The sequence below is a fragment of the Dermacentor albipictus genome, chromosome 5 (assembly GCF_038994185.2).
Source record: "Dermacentor albipictus isolate Rhodes 1998 colony chromosome 5, USDA_Dalb.pri_finalv2, whole genome shotgun sequence".
In the NCBI taxonomy this organism is placed as follows: Eukaryota; Metazoa; Arthropoda; class Arachnida; order Ixodida; family Ixodidae; genus Dermacentor; species Dermacentor albipictus.
This window is the reverse complement of record NC_091825.1, coordinates 88,916,551-88,935,571: the sequence shown is the minus strand read 5'-3', so window position 1 is coordinate 88,935,571 and position 19,021 is coordinate 88,916,551. Positions and strand designations below refer to the sequence as shown.

General features: G+C 47.6%; 2 protein-coding genes across 11 annotated transcripts in view; one reads left to right on the top strand and one right to left on the bottom strand.

The window, feature by feature from the left end:
• LOC135906869 (amine sulfotransferase-like) overlaps nt 1–11,168 on the top strand; it is a 29,239-nt gene extending 18,071 nt beyond the window's left edge. For 3 of the 8 annotated variants that reach the window (XM_070538540.1, XM_070538537.1, XM_065438496.2), the window contains exon 2: nt 10,031–11,168. In XM_070538540.1, the coding sequence (XP_070394641.1) occupies nt 10,093–11,046 (954 nt within the window). In that variant the 5' untranslated portion in view covers nt 10,031–10,092 and the 3' untranslated portion in view covers nt 11,047–11,168. Of the gene's footprint in view, nt 1–4,435; nt 4,536–4,610; nt 4,728–5,106; nt 5,262–5,354; nt 5,465–9,259; nt 9,416–10,030 lie in introns of those variants that run through there. The other 5 variants (XM_070538538.1, XM_070538541.1, XM_065438495.2 and 2 more) reach the window with 5 other exon arrangements.
• Nucleotides 1–19,021, bottom strand: part of LOC135906867 (neprilysin-1-like) — a 103,074-nt gene that overhangs the window by 31,600 nt on the left and 52,453 nt on the right. Inside the window, exon 1 of one of the 3 annotated variants that reach the window (XM_065438492.2) lies at nt 18,036–18,125. The exons of the other annotated variants lie outside the window; for them this stretch is intronic. Coding sequence (XP_065294564.2) covers nt 18,036–18,110 — 75 coding nt within the window. The 5' untranslated portion in view covers nt 18,111–18,125. Of the gene's footprint in view, nt 1–18,035; nt 18,126–19,021 lie in introns of those variants that run through there. 3 annotated transcript variants of the gene reach the window in all.

Below are 19,021 nucleotides of genomic sequence, written 5' to 3'. Positions count from 1 at the left end.
ACCCACTGCAACGAAACTAACCACCTATATATATATGTTTATATATATGCATAAACATGCGAAGCGCAAATTTGCGGTTATCTTTTGTTTATTTACCCAACAGTTTCGGTCAGTGGACCGAAGAAAAATCGGTTGGGTAAATAAATAACAAATAACCACGAATCTTTGCTTGACATCTTTCTAAATACGTAAGTTTGCCCCATTGAAAAATTAAGGTATATATATATATAGTGGGGATTTCACCCGTACTTCAGGACAAAGGAACGAGAACAATGTAGTGCAAACTATCGCAAGGGCATTTGTCGTGCCTCTTATACACTAATGCTTGCTTGCCGACTATCAACACACAGAACATGCCCATGTGCGCGCGACAAATTTAGGAAGTCCGACTCACCGCGACCGGATAACGAGCGAATATGTTTACCCCATGCTGGACCCCAACGCCTGTTCGTTTGCGTGTGCGGTCACGCGAACGGTGACGCGTTCGAACGATCATGTTCGTCCATTCCGGTGTAGGCGTCGCGAGTCAGTCTCACACAAGCGTGGATCGGCGCACGCATGGAACGTGCCCGCTGCTTGCCTTCCCCGAGCCCAAAGAGCCTGATCCCTGTCGCGCCCGACCAACCCTGCCGTCAGGTGGCTCTAAAAGCGCCACACGTGGCATGTATTCAAGCTGTCCTCGCGCTCTGTCGTAAAGCTGACGAAGTCATGTACGAGCCCGACAAGATTGGCCACACCCTGAAGGGCATAGCAGATGACGCATTTAACCTGCTTCTTTGCAAGAACTATGACTCGGAGGATGCGATAATCAAATATTGCCGCAATTTCGAACTGATAAAGAGTCGCCGCATTACGCAGCAGTTCAACTGGCTACCAAATACAGCTTCGACGTCTTCGTGTGAGGAACAGCCCCGTGGACCTCCTGTGTCTTAACAAGAAAATTTGGCGCGGTTAATTCGTCGCGAGCTCGAAGCCATGTTTCCCACCGTTCCTCGTCAGCATTGCCCAGACAACTCATGTTCTGTCTCATTTATACAGGTCGTTGTCAGACAAGAGATAGCAAATTTGGGCCTCCCGTCTCTCTGCCCTAATCATGATGCCGCTGCCAGTCAGGATAGGCCCCGCCCAAACACTGCTTCTCCGTTTTCAGCGATTCGAACTTGTCGTCGTAACCAAGCCGACTGGAGAACACCGGGCGATAGGCCAATTTGTTTCAATTGAGCGCGCGTCTGACACATCGCTCGTCAATGCCACCGTTGTTGGTCGTCGCCTCCTAGGTGGAGCTTCCCTTCCGACCGTGAAGATCAAGGTGCTCCCTGTTTCCCGTGTGCGTCCTTCAGATACGAATGCCGACAATGTACCTTCGACCTTCCGAACCAGCCTGCTGCCATCGCCCCTAAGTCATCGGTCTCGTTCGCCGTTAGCCCGCCGTTATTCTTTCTCCGCGTTCGTGCCACAGGAAAACTATTCGGTGCAGCTCCCGGAGGTGACACTGCATCAATGACTCGGCCTGCAAATGCTCTGATCACATTGCCTACCCTTGGAAGCATACCAGACGTTGATGTGGATGGAGTCCCAGTCAAGTCTCTCGTCGACAACGGTGCGCAGATGTCCGTAATGAGTGCTTCCCTTCGCAAAAGACTCAGAAAGGTTCTCACGCCTGCCGTACCGTGTACAGTACGTGTTGCCGACGGAAGTACGCCACCGGTTGTCGGCATGTGTAGAGCACGAATAACGGTTGCCGCCCATCAAACCACCGTCTCATTTATTGTGCTAGAGTGCTGTACTCATGACCTGATCTTGGGGCTGGACATTCTTTCCACCCATTCTGCCCTAATAGAGTGCACTACAGTTGTCCTGCAGCTGGACCTTCCTTATGACAGCTACTTTGTTTCTTATGCAGACCATCCGTCTCTGTGTTCTTCCGAATTCAGCCGGTTGCCGCCTCAAGCCGCTACTACTGTACCTCTTAGCGCTCGACCACGTGTTTCTGATGGCGACTTCATGGTCTCTCCGCTTGTCGACGTCATTCTACAGCATGGCGTCGTGCACCCAAGTACCCTTGCCACCATTGTCGATATTTCTACTCGGCTTCTCGTTATCAACTTAGGGTCGGCTGCACATGTTCTTCCCGGTAACATGACAGTGGCCAGTCTGACACCTGTGCACGAATCCTAGATATCTCCTCTCGCGCCAACTATTTCTGCCTCTGTCAGCCCTATCGTCGCGTGTTCCCGTTCGGCTTCGTCACCCTACCTCGACGTCGATAAAATGATCATTACCGACCTTTCTTCAGCTAAAACTTAAAACCTTAGGCGCATTCTACCGCGATATTTTTTATTTCGATGACCACCCACTCGGTCAAACAGCCGTAGTCACTCATCAGATTCACACCGGCGACGCAAGTCCCGTCCATCGCCGCCCGTACCGCGTGCCTGTTGCAGAGCGCAGCATCATTCAAAGCGAAGTCGCGAAGGTGCTGAAGAAGAATATCATCGATCCTTCCGCTAGCCCGCTCGCCTCACTAGTTATCCTGGTTGTTATGATTGACATGTCAAGTGCGAGGGACATTCAGGCGTACGTTCCCATGACAAGATGATTTCCCTTGTCCCAGAAAACGCTGTTACGGTAGGCCTGGACAACGGCCTGCAAAGTGCGAGAAGCGTGCAAGCGGGCGTCCCTATGTCAACATAATTACCCTCTTCTCCGAAACAACGTCACCCCTTTTATTCCCCGAGCTGACATAAAGGGAAGGACAAAGGGAAGAAAATCCGGTCAGGAGCTCGATGGCAGAACCTGACGAATGTACTAATATTTCCACAGCCTCCGCAAGAAGACGTCGACGACCATAAGACCGTCGGACACTTTGAAAATTATTATCTCGAAGTTGGTGCTGTACAGATAATTCATTCCAAGTGGATATGCCAAGTGAACTCATCGAATAACATTCGTGGACTGAAAGACGGGGCGCAAAGTAATTAATTAGAAACGTTTCTTAGCATAATTACGTTAATAATTCAATTGAACATTTAGATTTTTTCGTAGAAGTAATGGCCGCCTCATCGGATAATATAGATCAAGGGGGAGAATTCTGCTACCTCTCATAGGCAATCTTTGAAAACTTGGTGCCGCAAAAAAATACACCCTGTATATTATAGGAGTTGTTGCTCTGAACCACATTTCGGGGGCTGTGGTCTGCCGTGCGCGTTGTGGCGGCTAGTGCTGCGCGTCACGCCCTCTCTAAAAACCGAGAGAGGAACATCTTTCCTGGTAGTGACCGGACGTCCCAAGTTTAACTCCATCGGTGGGAGGGTAAACAAAAAGTCGAGTTCAGATCAATTAGAGACCTCCGAAAATGGAGTCAACAGCGTTACCAGGACCTGCTTTGTTCTTAGATATATATGGCGCTCATAATCATGCATGGCTTCCGCCCACCTTTCTTATCCCCACCCCCCCCCCCTCCAAAAAAAAATCAAGAATTTCTATGTGCCACCTCACTCTCTCATGTGACGCATAAGAAACGCGCACGCGGTATTCTCACGTTTTCGTCACGACGAAGAATGAGACACTTCCAAAGGCGAGCCGTTCATGGGCGAGCTTGTGCCCGGAAGAACAAGTGACACTTTGGGCGCATGAAGACACAAGCAGGATCACTGGTTGTCCAAATTTGATCTACTGGTACATGGGACATTCCTGCTTAATCACTGGAGCTCACGTGCACTCTATAATGTGCATCACTATTCGCGTAGCGCACGCAATCTGGTTAGAGAAGGTTTTTCTCACTTCAGAATTGGCGACAACGAAAAGGAGAGATCCAATACATGAAGGCGGCGTCTAGCGCTGAGCAGTAACCTAAGAATGGTTTGCCGGTGAAAAATGGTCAGCGCAAAAAGATGAACAAGTATGGGTGTCAGTATTCTGAAGAGCGAACGAGCGCAATCAAAGTGTAGTGTGAGTCGTCCTCAATGAACACCGACATCAAACTTTAAGCATAGCTTTAAGTGGGAACTGTGCGCTGTTTGATTTCTGCGAGCACAAAATTACAGTGCACTTGCTCAAGTAGTAAATACGAGCATATATAGGTTACGGCGTACCCACATTTGACGTTCAAAATTGTGTGGGCGTACTGATTAATACCGCAGTGCAACGTGACGCAAGCCGTCAACGTCACGCGAGACAGCGCACCCTGTGGGCTACTGTCGATGCACATCATGAACTCAATCCTGATGAATGTTTTCGTATTGATAGGCGCCAAACAATAACGTCCTCTTTTCAAACGATGCTTGCAATGACTCACAAGTGGCGTAGTCACGGTCACGCAAAAAAAAAAAAGAAAAACAGTTGCTGCCCGAGAAGAGCACATGCGGGAAATGAGGATAGCTATAGGGGCTTGTTGGTACGGCATAAATTATTTTGTTGCACTGTGTGTGTCAGATGTGCCTCTCTGTTGTCCTTGTTCAGCTTTGCGCTACAACAAAATAAGAGCTACGGGAAAGGGCGGTTTCATGAGTTGACAGCTCCGCCGGCGCAGGAGGGTGAGTCACTAGTAGAGTGTACAAAGTTATGTTGGGGGGGGGGGAGGGGGGAGGGAGTGGGGCGAGTGGCTGGGACTGAGCATGCTTTGCAGTGAGACGCGTGACGACGAAAATTACTGTGGCGGTGCTGCGATTGAAGTGGATTGTTTGCTTCAAATCAGGGCTACAATCAGGACTCGATGGGGACCAAAGGTCAGTGGGACGCCTCGCATTAAGCACTCGCTCGAAGACTGCAAATGAAGCTGTGCAGGGCGATATGGGCGTCTTGCGCTGGCGTTTGAGGTATAGTACCGGTGCCTGGTGGTGGCGGGCGAAACGTTATCTGGATAGTACCGGCTTGGGTAGTATTGAGCCCTGGCTGCAGCGAAGCACGTTTCTGGCCCGAGTTTTGCGTCTATTCGCACCCTTTTCTGCCCTGTTGCGAGTGCGAAAAGGCTCGTCACTTCTCACAGACCACACCGATCACGCTGCGAGCTAGCCACAGCCTATAGTTTAACGAAAACGGACTCTGCGTGAGACGTAATGCTGGAAGCAGAAGGAATCGGCGACGCCAATCCGGAGAGACTAAGCTCAGCCTCGAAATAGCGTTGCCGTCGTTACTTCTGCGTCGTGGGCTGCCATGAACAAGAAGGCCTGAATCCCAACATCAGATTCTACCATTTTCTTCGAGGCCTCACGAAGCGGAGTGTCGGGCGCGCGCTGGATAGCCGCAGTTCGTCGCGCTGGGTAAGCGAACCTTCGCTCCATGCTGAATGCTTCACCTGTCTTGAAGCTTGCTTGATTACCTGCGTTCTGAAATTCGGCCTTTTGCACCTACAGTCCCGATGGCAGACCGACATAGCAGCAGGCATGGCTGGTGATCCACAATTCGAGACCCGGCCACAGTGACAATTAACAAGTCGACTGGTGCGAAATGGTGAAGCGACGAGGTGTGTTAAAATGACCACAAATGGTCGGGCTGATTCGGTGTCAATTCACTACCCCACTACGAGTAGCACAGGTTAGAGAGCCAGCCAGCACGTTGAGGCAGCGCAGCAAGGTAGTATTGATATCAGCACATCGATATTCGAGCGCTGTCATTAAAAGCTACATCAAGCGAGCAGTGCACGAGCTCGCGCTGCAGCGCTATTCGCACGTACGTTACTGCGAGCTCATATGCATTGCATCAGTTATTTATCAGTTGCTAAAGGGACAGATGGCCGCTACTACATTGTAGGCATAACTACTCGTCTAGCGGCATGCAGCCAACGAAGATTGCAGGAGGCCCACCGTTTCTCGGCATGTCGAAAGACCGCTGCCGTCGCGGCGCGTACCGTCGTGCACTCGAGCAGTTCCGTACACATATCTTGCTTATCGCTGCTGTGAATTCATTTATAGCAAGCATTTCTTCGCGTTTGTGCGCCTGAATCTAGTAGCGTGCAAACCTTACCTGAAGTTTAACTTCGTGCGCGGCTGGCTTCACTTGCGATTGACACCGCGCTAAAACGTCGCCACTTATTTCTTGAATGGCGTACACGTATTCGGCGTTGCATAATTTATTGCCTTTACGCAGCGTGCCACCCCTGAAAAAATCTTCGGCGCCCGATATTCGCTGCAAGCTGTGGTACAACAAAACCGAAAGTGGCGGGTCCATATTGTAAACGTGCGTTCCGAAGCAGACGACGGAGCTTGGTACTACCCAGTTAAGGACAAAAGGTGCTTTTTAGCACCATTTTCGCAGCGCTCCCTGGGCAATGCAAGAGCCCCATGGGCTGTACTAGTTTGAAGTGTGGGAAGCTCACAGCAAAATTGATTACGAGGAACGACTGAGGAATATGGAAGAAAGTAAATGGGCTGGAAGAGTGTTGAGGTATATGTACAGGAAAAACATTGATTCACAGTGGACGGAAAGAACTAGGAAGCTTACGAGCAAGTATGCGGCCTGTACGGTGACCAACACAGCAACAAGGAAGGTCATGCAGAAAGTCAGGGAGGCCGAAATAATCTCAAAGGTAGCGGCAACCGAAAAGAGACCTGCCATGAGTCACTACTTAAGAGGAAAACACGAAATCGGGAAAGCAACAATCTATGATAACTCAAAGGGAAGCTCATTACTCTTCGGAGTGAGATCAGGATGCCTTACAACACGCACGTACAAAGCGAGATGTAAGAATGAAGAAGGAGCATGTGCTTGCGTCGGTAAAGCATTCGACTATGTCATTGTACGGTTCCCTTTAGAGAACAAATAATCTTCTTGTTCTTCAAGCAGTATATATCTCTCGTGTGTTATTTCGCGCATAAAGTTTTCCAACACTAGGTCTTGTGAAACAGACGAAAAAACATTTGCTAACTTCCTGCTTGCCGCTTCAAACAAATAAAGCATAACTGCCACATCCGGCATCCTCCACTCACATCTACGGGAACTGTTCATATAGAAAAAAAAAACTGCGGTGCAACATTCTATTCCCGTTTCCGTCTTCCTCGCGAAACAGAATGCGAAGAGATTGGTAGGGGCTCTTTTATTGCAGTCTGACCTCGGGCGCCGAAGACAGGCTGCCATTGTGTATGCTAATTTTAGGCACGCATTATATATGGTAATCTTCTCCCCGTAAGCCGTGTGAAGTTTTTTGTCCAGTCCATGGCTAACGAAAAAGAAAAAAAGCGGCGCGTTAGCCTAATTATGGATATTGATATAATTAGTGGATATGATAGCGTTGGGCTGCTAAACTCGACCTCACGGGTTCAAACCATGGAGGTAGCGGAATTCCATGGGAACGAAATGAAAAAAAAAAACACTCGTTTACTTCTGTTTAGGTGCACGTTAAAGAACCCCAGGTGGTCAGAACTGAACAGTGTACCTCATAAGCATATCGACAGACGTAAAACGCTAGAATTTTACTTAAGAAAAAAAACAAGAAAAGAAAGTACCTGCGTCTTCCGGCTTTTTTCTAGGGGTGTAAACAAAAGACATTATTCTGAGTCTGATTTCTGAGAAAAACTTGTTACGCTTATCTTATATTTCATACCTAAATGTGACCCCGTTCCCGACTGTACGTCCGTTTAACTAAGTAGCTTCTTTATTATAAGCGGCTGTTTTCAGTTACCCGGTGCACTATAATAAAGGCAATAATGAAACATTTAAAAGAACGCCATTTCTCACATACACGTAGAAATAGTTGTAGATCTGCTGCGTTCGTTGAAGAATATTAGTGTGGCACTATATTGGGCACTCAATTTTAATGAGTTGCAGACATGGTGATACTGTAAAAAAAGATGTTTTTCTTGCCTGAATCAAGTTAGCAGATTTACAGGCTGCCCCAAAACGGGTCGTTTAAATTGAATGACAGCGGCGAACTTGTTCACCAGAACAGATTAGCACCGACGCGTTAATTTTCTCATGAACTGGTTCGCCTCGGCGCAACAGCCACGACTCTGCAGCAGCACAATCATTCGTAATAAGAACTCTTCACTCGCATCGGCCCCTCATCTTCGAGACTTAGAAATTGCTGTGATGTGTTAGATTGGAACGGAAACTGCTATTTGATAAATTTTGATAGTGAATTCTGAACTCAAACGCAATCTGAATAGGAAATACTATTCGATTAGACTATATGTTTCCACTTCATTTCGCCTGCTGGCACGTTGAAGGAGATCGACAAACAAGGCACGGAGATTACATTGGTAAGGGCTTCTGGTCTCCCCGATTCAGTCTGAGTGTATATGCAATATATTCTTCCCAACAGTGTTGTTCATATACCGCCCAATAATTGTCTTGATTCCTTTTCTGGGAAAGTCGATTGGTCATCTGCATCTATTCGCACCATGCAGACAATAAACGTGGTTTATTTCGCTATAACATCGTTTTCTTTGATCATTATCTCTGGTCGTTATTCCACCAAGAAGCGCACGTAAAATGGCACGATATCAATAAAATCTTCTTTCGTAACTTCATGTTGCAAATAGGCGGCTTCTGTGGCAAAAATTACGCGTTAGTTTTAGAAAACAGCGTTAAAAACAGCAGTTCACCTGGCTAAAACTACAATTCGTACCAGCCTACAAGAGTCGAGGGCGTACCAAAGCAAGCAAAACCATTAAAAAGACTTACTGCACAGACTCGATCTCTGCGAGAAAAACTGGGTGTCCGCCAGTGTCCGCGCAATGGACGCGCGCTCGCTAGCAGACGACGCACTTGACAACGATAGCAAAATTGAAGACTTCATGTTGTATAATAGATGCGTCAAATATGTATACGTAGCAAAAAAGTGTCAATACGAATTTGCAGTTGAAATAAAGCGCCATTATAAGAACGTACGCGCGCAATTGGTCTCAGCGCCCGCAGCGGAATTACGTTGAATATGGCGCGAAGCGCGTCTCCACCTCAATCCAGTTCGCTCGCAGTGTCCTCGCAAAATTTTCCCACGCGCAGCGCCTTAGCGCGAGAGCGCCGTTCGTCCCGCTCGACCATAGTCTAGTACACTCTAGTCATTAGCAAGGATTCCAGCTGCATAGGCGCGCGCTCACGCCACGCGCGCAACCAATCAGAGGCGTTTCGCTTCCGCCGAGGAGGGAAAGGGCTGGAAAGGGTTTCACGCGCTGCGTCGCCTTCGTTTCTGTTCAGTCTCGGAAAGCGGATGGGACGGCCACGCATTGTGCGTTCCCCCGAGGGTTGGGCAGCGTTCGACTAACTGCGGAGAGAACTAGCCCGTGAAAGGGCTCGCCGTCGGCGCACCGATCCAGTCGCTAGAGCCGCCCGAGCCCAGGCACTCTGGCAGCAATAAGAAGAAGATTCCAATCTGAGGAAGCGGGAGTCCGAAGCAATCCGGTACCGTTACCAGTGGGTTATTTAACCATGACAAAGATCACGTGCACGCAGGACAAGCTTCACTTACCCCCATTCTCCGGTAAGGGAAGGGTTTGCCATTTTTTACCCGCATTTAATCAAGTTGGGGCCCGTCAGCTTATCAACAGCCAATTCCTCATGGGCGATTTAGAGAAATGCATGCATAATTGACGTCGCACTGCTTCTGTGACCATCACGTTAGGCGGCTCAAGTGCGTCAGAAGTCAGGCGGCTCGTTGCTGGCACGTTCGCTGCACTCCTGTTGTTTTTGAGCCTCCTTGATGTTATATATCCCTAGAAGCGTCACCATGTCACGTGCTCGACTCAGTGTTCGTGAAAACCTATAGTGACGGAAACCAGCATCGGAATAAAATTGACCGCTCGTTTGAATAAGGGCGCTAAAGGCTTATCACCAAGCTTAATGCGTTGACGGTTTACCGCTCAGACGAAATAAAGCACACACAAAAAACACACTGACATAGTCGTTAATGTGTTGAGGCAAGCAGCGCGATGAATAATACCACAGAAAAGCAGACGGGTGTAGCTCTGTGCCCTTCTTTCTGTCGTTTCATTTTTTGGACTACTTGCCTAGAGAATGAAATACCAACTGGCTCAGTAAACCATCATTCCGAGATAGTTCTGACCTTCCAAAATGTCGCTTTATGTTCTCTTTGCAGGTGCAACGCCCTCGCATTTCTGCTCCCGGCAAGGGCCAGGAAAAATCAGCATAACGTCCGCGATGGCTGTGGACGTGAGATACCCCCGAGGACCCTTGTACAGAGACATAGACGGTTTCAGGCTGAACGCCTACGTGTCGGTCGACCTTTATCGTTCAGCGTTAGGGTACAAGCCGAGAGCGGACGACGTCTTCATCGTGACGTTTCCCAAGAGTGGGACGACATGGACGCAACAGATCGGCTACCTCATTCTTCACGACGGGTCGCCTGCTCCCGACGGAATGGACTTCTTCAAGACCATGCCCTTCTTGGAGATGTTCGGTGCCGAAGACGTAGAAAAGATGAAGCGACCAGGTCTTATCAAGACACACCTCCCCTATAACCTTGTGCCGAAGAGTCCCTCTGCGAAGTATGTGTACGTCTGTAGGAACCCAAAGGACGTATGCGTATCGTTTTTTTACCACACCAAGGGTTTCGTGGCGTACGACTTCGTGGACGGCAAACTCGAAGACTTCTTCGACGTTTTCGTGCAAGGTGCGACTGATTTCGGTGAATACTTCGATCACGTGCTTTCCTGGTACGCTCACAGAAGCGATTCCAACGTGCTGTTTATGCACTACGAGGACATTAAGGCTGACCCAAAGAATCATGTACTAAAGCTCGCTGCTTTCCTTGGCAACGAACACCACCGGAAACTTGTCGAACACCCGGAAGCACTGGACCAAGTCATCGAGCTCAGCGGAATAGATTTCATGAGGTCCAAAACTGGTGCCGACATAAAGGCGTTCCTTACCAGGCCGCTGGATAAGGAAAAAGGCGTATGTCCTGGTCTGAACCACTATCACGATATGGCGATGAGATATCCCAAAACAACGGGTTTTATCCGCAAGGGTGTGGTAGGAGACTGGAAGCAGCACTTCACGCCTGAAATGAACGCGGAAATGGAAGCAAAGATATATCAGAGGCTTGCCGGCACGGAAATTATTGACGTCTGGAAGAGGCATGGTATCCTATGAACGCGCGTATTGCAGGTATTTTCGAAACCAAAGTTCTGACTATGCACACCTGCTAGCTCCCAGCAGTGATTTTTTAATGCTGAACAGTTTCACCAACCTACTAAAAAAAATATTTGTCCGTCGCTTTTACCTTCTGAAAACACAAACGCTTTACAGAGTGCACCAAGAAACGAGTTCGAAATTCGTCTTAAAAAAGGGAAAGGTGCGATAATGAAGCGTTGTCTGCAAGCTTGATTTAAGCACAGTGGCATGCTTTTGAAAAGGCCTCCATTTTAGCAATCAGGGAAGTGATAAGTAATTTAGGCTTTTTTGCCGAAAGAATCCGAAGTGAGCCTAAATACATTCGCTGTGCGCTCATCTGGTGAGACGTAAACTTGAACAGTCATTAGTGACTACTAAGGCCGCGGCAGTAGGGCTCTGCCGCAGTTAAGTGTAGTCTTTTTGGGTGAAATTGAACAATAATGATTACGTTGCATAAATCAGTCGCGTCAGATTTTTGCGTGCCTACAACCAGTTATGAGCTCCTCGGATGACAGCCTTCAAGCCTTGCATTACGATCAATCGTTTGACTTCTTCGGCTGAAAGTAATTCGCCAATTGTTGATATATACCCGTCTGAGTTGTTTTCCGAGTCATTTTAGAATGCACTCTGCCTCTTCGCTAAAAGACAAGGGTAGAAAATTGCTTAATTAATGCATCTTCCACATTTTTATGCCATATCGAATGCCATTTTCTGCAGCACTCTGCATATGCTTCCTCAACTGTGCATAACTTCAGAAGTCGACCAATTGATAATTGATAAGTAAATGTGCCATGTCGTTCCTCTCTAGTCACGCTACCAGTGATGCGAAGCAGGACCAGGAATAAAATTAAGGCTAACCGAACGGACATGGCCAAAGGTGTCATGTGATCGTCACGCACATCGGGTTGACTTGGCCGGAGCACCAGAGCAGCAGGTAGCGCTGCCTTCGCAATTTTTTGTTTGTCTTTGTTACCGATAGACGAAAATGTGCGACTGAGTGTACATCTTCGGCTTGCGTCGGAACAGCAGACAGCTACAGCTCTGTGTGATAATTAAATAGCGATTATACAAAAATTTCATGTCATTCACAACCCTTGTGAAGCTCTGGAACCCGGTGGCTTCTTGGATGACGTTGATGAATGACACCCTTGCACTTTCTCGGTAATCAACCGAGTGCTGAACTTGTCTTCCCAATAGTGCATTCCTCGTCGATGTCATCCTAATCGTCACTCACTACATCGTTACTTCCCCGTTCCCCCTCCCTCCTTCGCAGAATAGCATGCTAGAGTGCGCTAACTCCGGCCAATCTCTCTGCCTTCCTTAACATAGATACTGTCTCTATGATCAGCTGACGTGATACGTCACCACGACACGTGCTGCATGCACACGCGCGTCCTGTACTACACATCACAACCGCAGCGGCACAGTGGCGAGCAAAGCCGATTACCGTGATTGCGTAACATGACAGCGGCATGGTTACCCACTCCGATTCGAATTCGCCTTTACTACTCGCTCACTGCCATCACAGCAAGAAATAAATCGCAACCTCAGCCATCATTTAGTTTAATCTTACGCCGAGCACAAATCTTTAACCATGTTCTGTCGTTATCACTGAGAGTAGTGGTTTATTTTGATGCAGTTATAGGCCTAAGGGCGGATGCCACCGGACGTACTTCTGGAAATCGACGGCGCAAAATAAACGCGGACAAAGAACAAGTACGACTCGGCCGCGTCCATCTTGCTCCGTTGATTTCCAGAAGTGTGACTAATCAACTAGCTCAAACCAAGATACTGCCACTAGACAACACCGAGTCGCGAAAATGTTTCGATTTCTACGTACCATTTGACGCCACAGCATTAGCGTAGAGCCAGAAATGCAGATACAATGCACTGCAGATCAGCAATGTAGATGAAGCCAGCCGTGGAGAAACATCGCAAAAGAAAAAATGAAATTGAAAGCCAGAATGTTTATGAAAATTCGAAGGGCAGTACTCTGCTCTTTGAAGCCAGATGATGGTGTCTGAAAACGTGCAGTTATAGTAGAAGTTTTGCAGGTGAAAACTAACCATGCATAGCATGTGGAAATGGTGCAGAAACCAATCAATATATTCTGTATGCTAGAGTATCCATCCAGCGATGTGGACACAGTTGGCCTGACCGAGGTGTGAGATTTTAAGGACAGTAGGGGCAACAAATGAAACTGTGACTGTGGGTCAGAAACGGCTGGAGTATTGGTGGCGCAAAAACGTAAAGAATATAAAAATACATAAATAATATAAGGACAGTGTTTGGCGAAATGTCCATTCTATCAGGTTCGATTGTTTGATAACACGAACAAGGCTTAGAGTCAATTTACAACAGTCACTTGTCTAAGCAATAGCAAGTTTACTGATATGTCGCATCTTCAGATCAAACCAGTAAAATACGTTATACAATTAATGACTGGTTGCCTGGGGCATATATTAATTATTTGTCTTATCTGACGTATTTCCCTGCAAGATGCACTGCGCCAATAATTTAGTATTAGTTGAAAAAAAGATGATAGGGATGACCTTTCCAGTTATCGCCCGATATCAATTCCTTCCGATCTTTCAAAGCGATGTTAAAAATAATTCTGAAGCGGCTTTGATTTACTGACCAGTACAATATTTTCACTCCAGGCCAGCATGAATTTGGTAAACATTGAGCTCGCTTTGTTTTCAAAAGAATAAGCCATACCTTAAGTTTTTTTAGTGGTAACATTGTTCTTAGTGTTTTCACGTTAAAGAACCCCAGGTGGTCAAAATTTCCGGAGTCCTCCACTACGGCGTGCCTCATAATCAGAAAGTGGTTTTGGCACGTAAAACCCCAAGTATTATTATTATTATTGTTCTTAGTGTTTTATTAGATTTAACAAAGGCCACTCGATTACGTTAACCAGAGCATACTTTAACAATTGCAGCATTGCGGCATCCGAGAAAAAGCCTTGTCCCTATAATGTCCTCATGTCAGTGATGGCAGCACGCTCCTTTTTATTAGTCAGTGTTAGAGTAGATAATGCCCTTTCCACAATGGCGCTAGAAAGTGGTAAAGCTATGAGTGGTGAGCGCGCACCGGGATAGTGCAGGCCATTTCGCAGCGTGAAGCCTCCAGACTGAAAAGGGGTCAACAATGTTCCCAATCCCGTAACTTTGATACCTTCAAAAATCATTGATGGGTTGCAGCATGTCATCCCGGCCAAGGAGTACCAGCCTGACAATGGGCTCATAGTGCGCGAAGGAACTCGGCAGCTAAGTCCTGACATTCGGATTAATGATTTGGCCACTAAACCAAAGAGATTATCCTGACCACTTCATTCGGTCGACAAGGTTCCGTTCACCAGCATGCGACCACTTTCTTTAGTAACGACGGCGCAGTACTCGTTCAGGTGTCCTGGTGCAGTCATGACCGCCTAGCAAGTCTAGAAGACGGGAAACATCAGCAGCGAAATTCATCTCTGCTGGATCGTGCCACTTACTGAGCAACGCACGAAAACAAACTCCTAGTATTGTGTAAACTTGGTACACTAATGTTCTCTCTACCTGAAGATCCTTAACTAATTGCATCACAGTAGGTGAATTCGCCTGAAGGAACCTCGGCTAGATCACTAAGTCAGCCATATCATTGAGTGATGAAACAAGCGCCTTCGACTTCTCGCATTTTCTTTTTTTTTACTCTTAGCGTCTTCGCTTTTCCAAAAAGGCACTGTTGACTCTCACTACTTAACGATATCTTCGAAGGCTTGGTGAAATGAAACGCACCGAGGTGTACTCGTTGTAGAAAGAGCTTCCATCTTCATGCCCACGCTTTGGCATACGATACGAAACTTAAGTCGCAGTTCTTGCGATGACTTTAGAATAGCTGGAAACGAACGACAAAATAATAAATGATCTTAAATGACCTTGTCCTGACTCGTTAGTCAAGAACGTTGCCCCGTAGGTGGCACTGATCCTTGAGGTACTGTGTCTTAGACACGGGGCTGGAGAATTCCAAATCCTTGCGAAGCCTCTGCATATACAAGGCGAACCGTCAAAATCGGCTTCGCCTCCCCTGCGTGTAGGACGCGAAACTGAACTGTCAAAAAAAAAAGAAAAACAGTGGAATGCACTTAGCTTTATTTCGGTTTAAACCGAAGACACGGAACCCTACAAATAACCTGCCCACGTTCCTGCTGCTTCCAAGCGACAAATGGCTTTCAAAGCTTATCTCTCTCTCCGCTCGTTGTCAGCAGCAAAGCTAAAAACTAGGGCGTGCGCAGCATGAAGGACTCGTGCAGTGTGAGGGGGCGTAAGATACGCTGTGATCACTTTTGTGATAACCTAAGCAAGAATAAGCGGAATCCCTGGAAGCCCATTCAGGCATGGCCTTTATCTTTATATGTGAGGCGGCTTGCGGAACTTGTTCGCGAAGTGACGTGATAAGCAAGCTCGCGTTTTCTAGAGTGTGGCTAGCGGCTCGTAAGAGCAACGTCTACCTCTTGTTTCGTCGTAGACACCTGACCTCAAGACAAAAATCAAATTTTTTCATACATTTCAAAGTCAACGCATGTCGATCGACGCAGTCAACGCATGTCGTCACTCACGTCGAGGCTCGGTTTAATGGCCGGCTAAATTCATCTAAACGGTGCCTCACCACAACTGCGTCGATCACACCTGCGTCTTTAGAGCGTCGTCCTAAAAGACTTTGGGTGGTAGCTGTGCGTACGCATGACGTAGCGCGTGCGTGCCTGATAAGGCGCGCACATATACATAATCATACGTATAGTTACACGCCAACAAAGCTCTATACCAACATAATTTGTACCACCATAGCAGCTTCGCTGGTCAACCGCCTTCACAGGTCAGAATGGTTCCTCAATTTTGTTTTTAGCTGAATTAGTAAGTTCGTTTTCCACAATACCAAAAGAGCAGACTTGTACGTAACGAATTACGTGTAATCAATTGAATATTTTGGTAATATTGTAATTTAACGATTGCTGTGTTTACTCGGTAACGCTCGCTGTAACTCAGTTACTTTATATCCAGTAACCAATTACATCTAACCAGTTAGTTTATTGTAGAGACAAAGTGTAACAAACGATGTAGCTTTGAGAATCTGAATTCGGCGCACGCTACAGTGGAACGCCCGTGGTCGCGCCAGGCAGCAGCATTGCAAATGCGCATCTTCAAACAGGCAAACCCCCAGTGGCTCAGCATATGTTTCCTCATCTTAACGCTCCAACAGATGTTTACCGACAAATTGAACAAGTATCGGTACATTTCAATACCGAAGGCCACTTAGAAAGTGGGATCCAGAAAATTAGAGCTGACGATGCACACCATGGAGGATTCTGATTCAGAATGGAATGTAAAACTTTATTTCGTCAAACAGCAGTTGATGACGGTCCGTGCTAGATGGCCATCAGCCCATGGCTGACGATGACCTGGGTGACCCACTCGGTGGCGTGGACTTACGTCTCCACATTGGAGCTGGCCAACACGGCCTACCATCGCTCAAGAGAAAGCACTGGTAATAGTGTCACCGGCGGTGGCTTTTCATAGCATTCCCAGAGAATATGGTCATAACGGTTAACTCTCCACAAGATCTACATACCGGGTCATAGACCCCGGGACACATGCGTGATAATAGATAAGGGTTCAAAAAGGAGTGCGTCTGAAGACGTCTCCAAGTTGTCACTGGCGCCTCATGCAGCGAATGGTCGAGTGGAGGGAAAATGCATCTTCCCAGTTTGTAGTGATTGGTTATGTCATCAAACGAAGCCAGAATATCCCATCGAAGGGCTCGTGGGAAGGAACAAGCCCCGATTCAGTTGACGAAACCTCAAGCCTTATTGTGAGCCGCTTCCGAGGTTTGCTGAGGGGGCTGGACCCCAGATGATCTCAATTTCCTTTGCTAAGTGACTGGCCTGCGATAGGCTGTGCCACGCCGCCTTTGAAATCCTGCTCCGCGCAAATTTGCGGATGGATAATTTGCGATCGCTCAATATTACATCAGCCTTTGTGCTAACTATGGCTAGTGCTATCGCCACTTCTTCCGCAGTCTCGGAGGACCTTGGCTTCACTGTACCAGAGATGATCAGAGATCCGCGCGCGCGTCCACCACCGCCAGTGCAAACGCTTCGTCCCGTGTGTATTCCACAGCATCCACGTATACCGCTCCTTCATACCAACCGTTTTTATTGTTTTAGTTCTCCTACTAAATACCAGTCCGCATTATTAAGATAGTGGTAGGTACCGACGTAATCGCCGCTTGAGAAATTAAAAGACCCAGGTGTTGCTGTATGCTTTAATTTCCTGCTGCTAGATATCGCGAATTGTGATGAAATGTGAAGCGGGGGATGATATTTATCTGTCTTAACAAGGGGAAAGTCGTCACAGAACACATTCACAGCTTCTGCCTTACTAAGGCATATGTCTAGTACATTGCCACAATAGTTCAGAATATTGTTAAATAGGCGCAGGGATGTAAAAGATATAAGGTCAAGTAACCAGTTGCACTTGGCCCATAAATAAAAAGAATCGGTCGAAATTTCACCGATTTGCCGTGAAATTTCAGGCGTAATAAAATCACCAATTATGAGTATTTTATAGCATGGGCCGATATAACATATTCAATAGTGGCTAAATAGTCATGCACATCTCAACATTCATATCAGGCGCAACAAAGAAATTCCCTACTAATAGCTTATTACTACCAGCACGAAAAATCTCCGGCCAGACACATTCCGTTGCACATTCTAAATCAGGGCGCCAAATGGATCTGATTGATTGATTGATCGCAATCAAGACCCCACTGTCCTTTGATTTCGGTGAAGAAGGATCGCGGTCTCGTCTGAAAATTTGGTAAGTGGGCGGTAAGTATGAATTAGATGGTATTTCAGGCCACAACCAGGTCTTTAAGGCAATGATGGGGAAACAAGATGACATGACGTTGGAAAAAAATTCGCTCACCTTTGTGCGTAATCCACGAACATCCTCATAGAAAACTCTCACATCACTGAGGCTTTCTTTCATCTCGCTGAACATTTTTCAGTATCATAGTTTCGTAAAGTTCAACTCTCAAAGGCTTGCAGAAGCAAGAGCGCGGCCATAGTGAAGGATCCCTTAGACGCTGATAGCAGTCCTCATTAGCAGACACATGAAATGACCCGTAGAAATCGTACTTGGCTTTTAGTCGAGTGAAGGACGGGGGCTTTGCATTAACTGCTGATAGGTGAGCGGTGAGCTCTAAGCGATGGGTGTCAGGCGCAAACTCTGTCACAAAGATAGCCCGAGGGCGCCCAGAGCGAGAAGCAGCAACCAACTGCAGCGGGGTCAAAGCAGCCAGCACTGTGTTGACTTTCGCTTCAACGTTGACTGACTATCAGGTGACAGGTCCACTGAAGAAGGCAGGCACAGGGACTGGTCAGCAGCAGGAGCCTTTGACGAAGCAGGCCGATCCAATGCGGGAGGTAAGCGCGGCAGATGGTCAGCGGTATTCGACGAAGCCGTCCGCACAGCATTCGTCATTGCCTTGGGCGGGTGTGACGGTGGCGCAGCAGCAGAAGTGGGCGATGACGGCTTGCACTCTTTGGCAAGCTTGTCTCACAGAACGCGCACCTCGGCTCGTAGAGCGCCCATAGCTTCGGCTCGATGTGCGGATGTCTGCGCGCTTTCCCTGTGCAACCGTGTGTTATCATTCTGCAGCTGCGCCACTGCATCGCTGAGGTAGGACATTCCCTCAAGCGCCTGAAGGAGAAGGCCGTGGAGGCTGGTCAGGTCAACGACCGCCTATGAATCTGTCACGTATAGGGAGACGCGGCCACCGATGGGGAGGCTAACGTGTGACGCCGCTAAGCCTAACCGCAGAAACCGCACAAGTTACAAGTGAATGCCTGCTGGCCCGACTTCAGTAACTCGAGGTCGCTGTCCGGCCACGCAGTACACTTCGCGTGTGC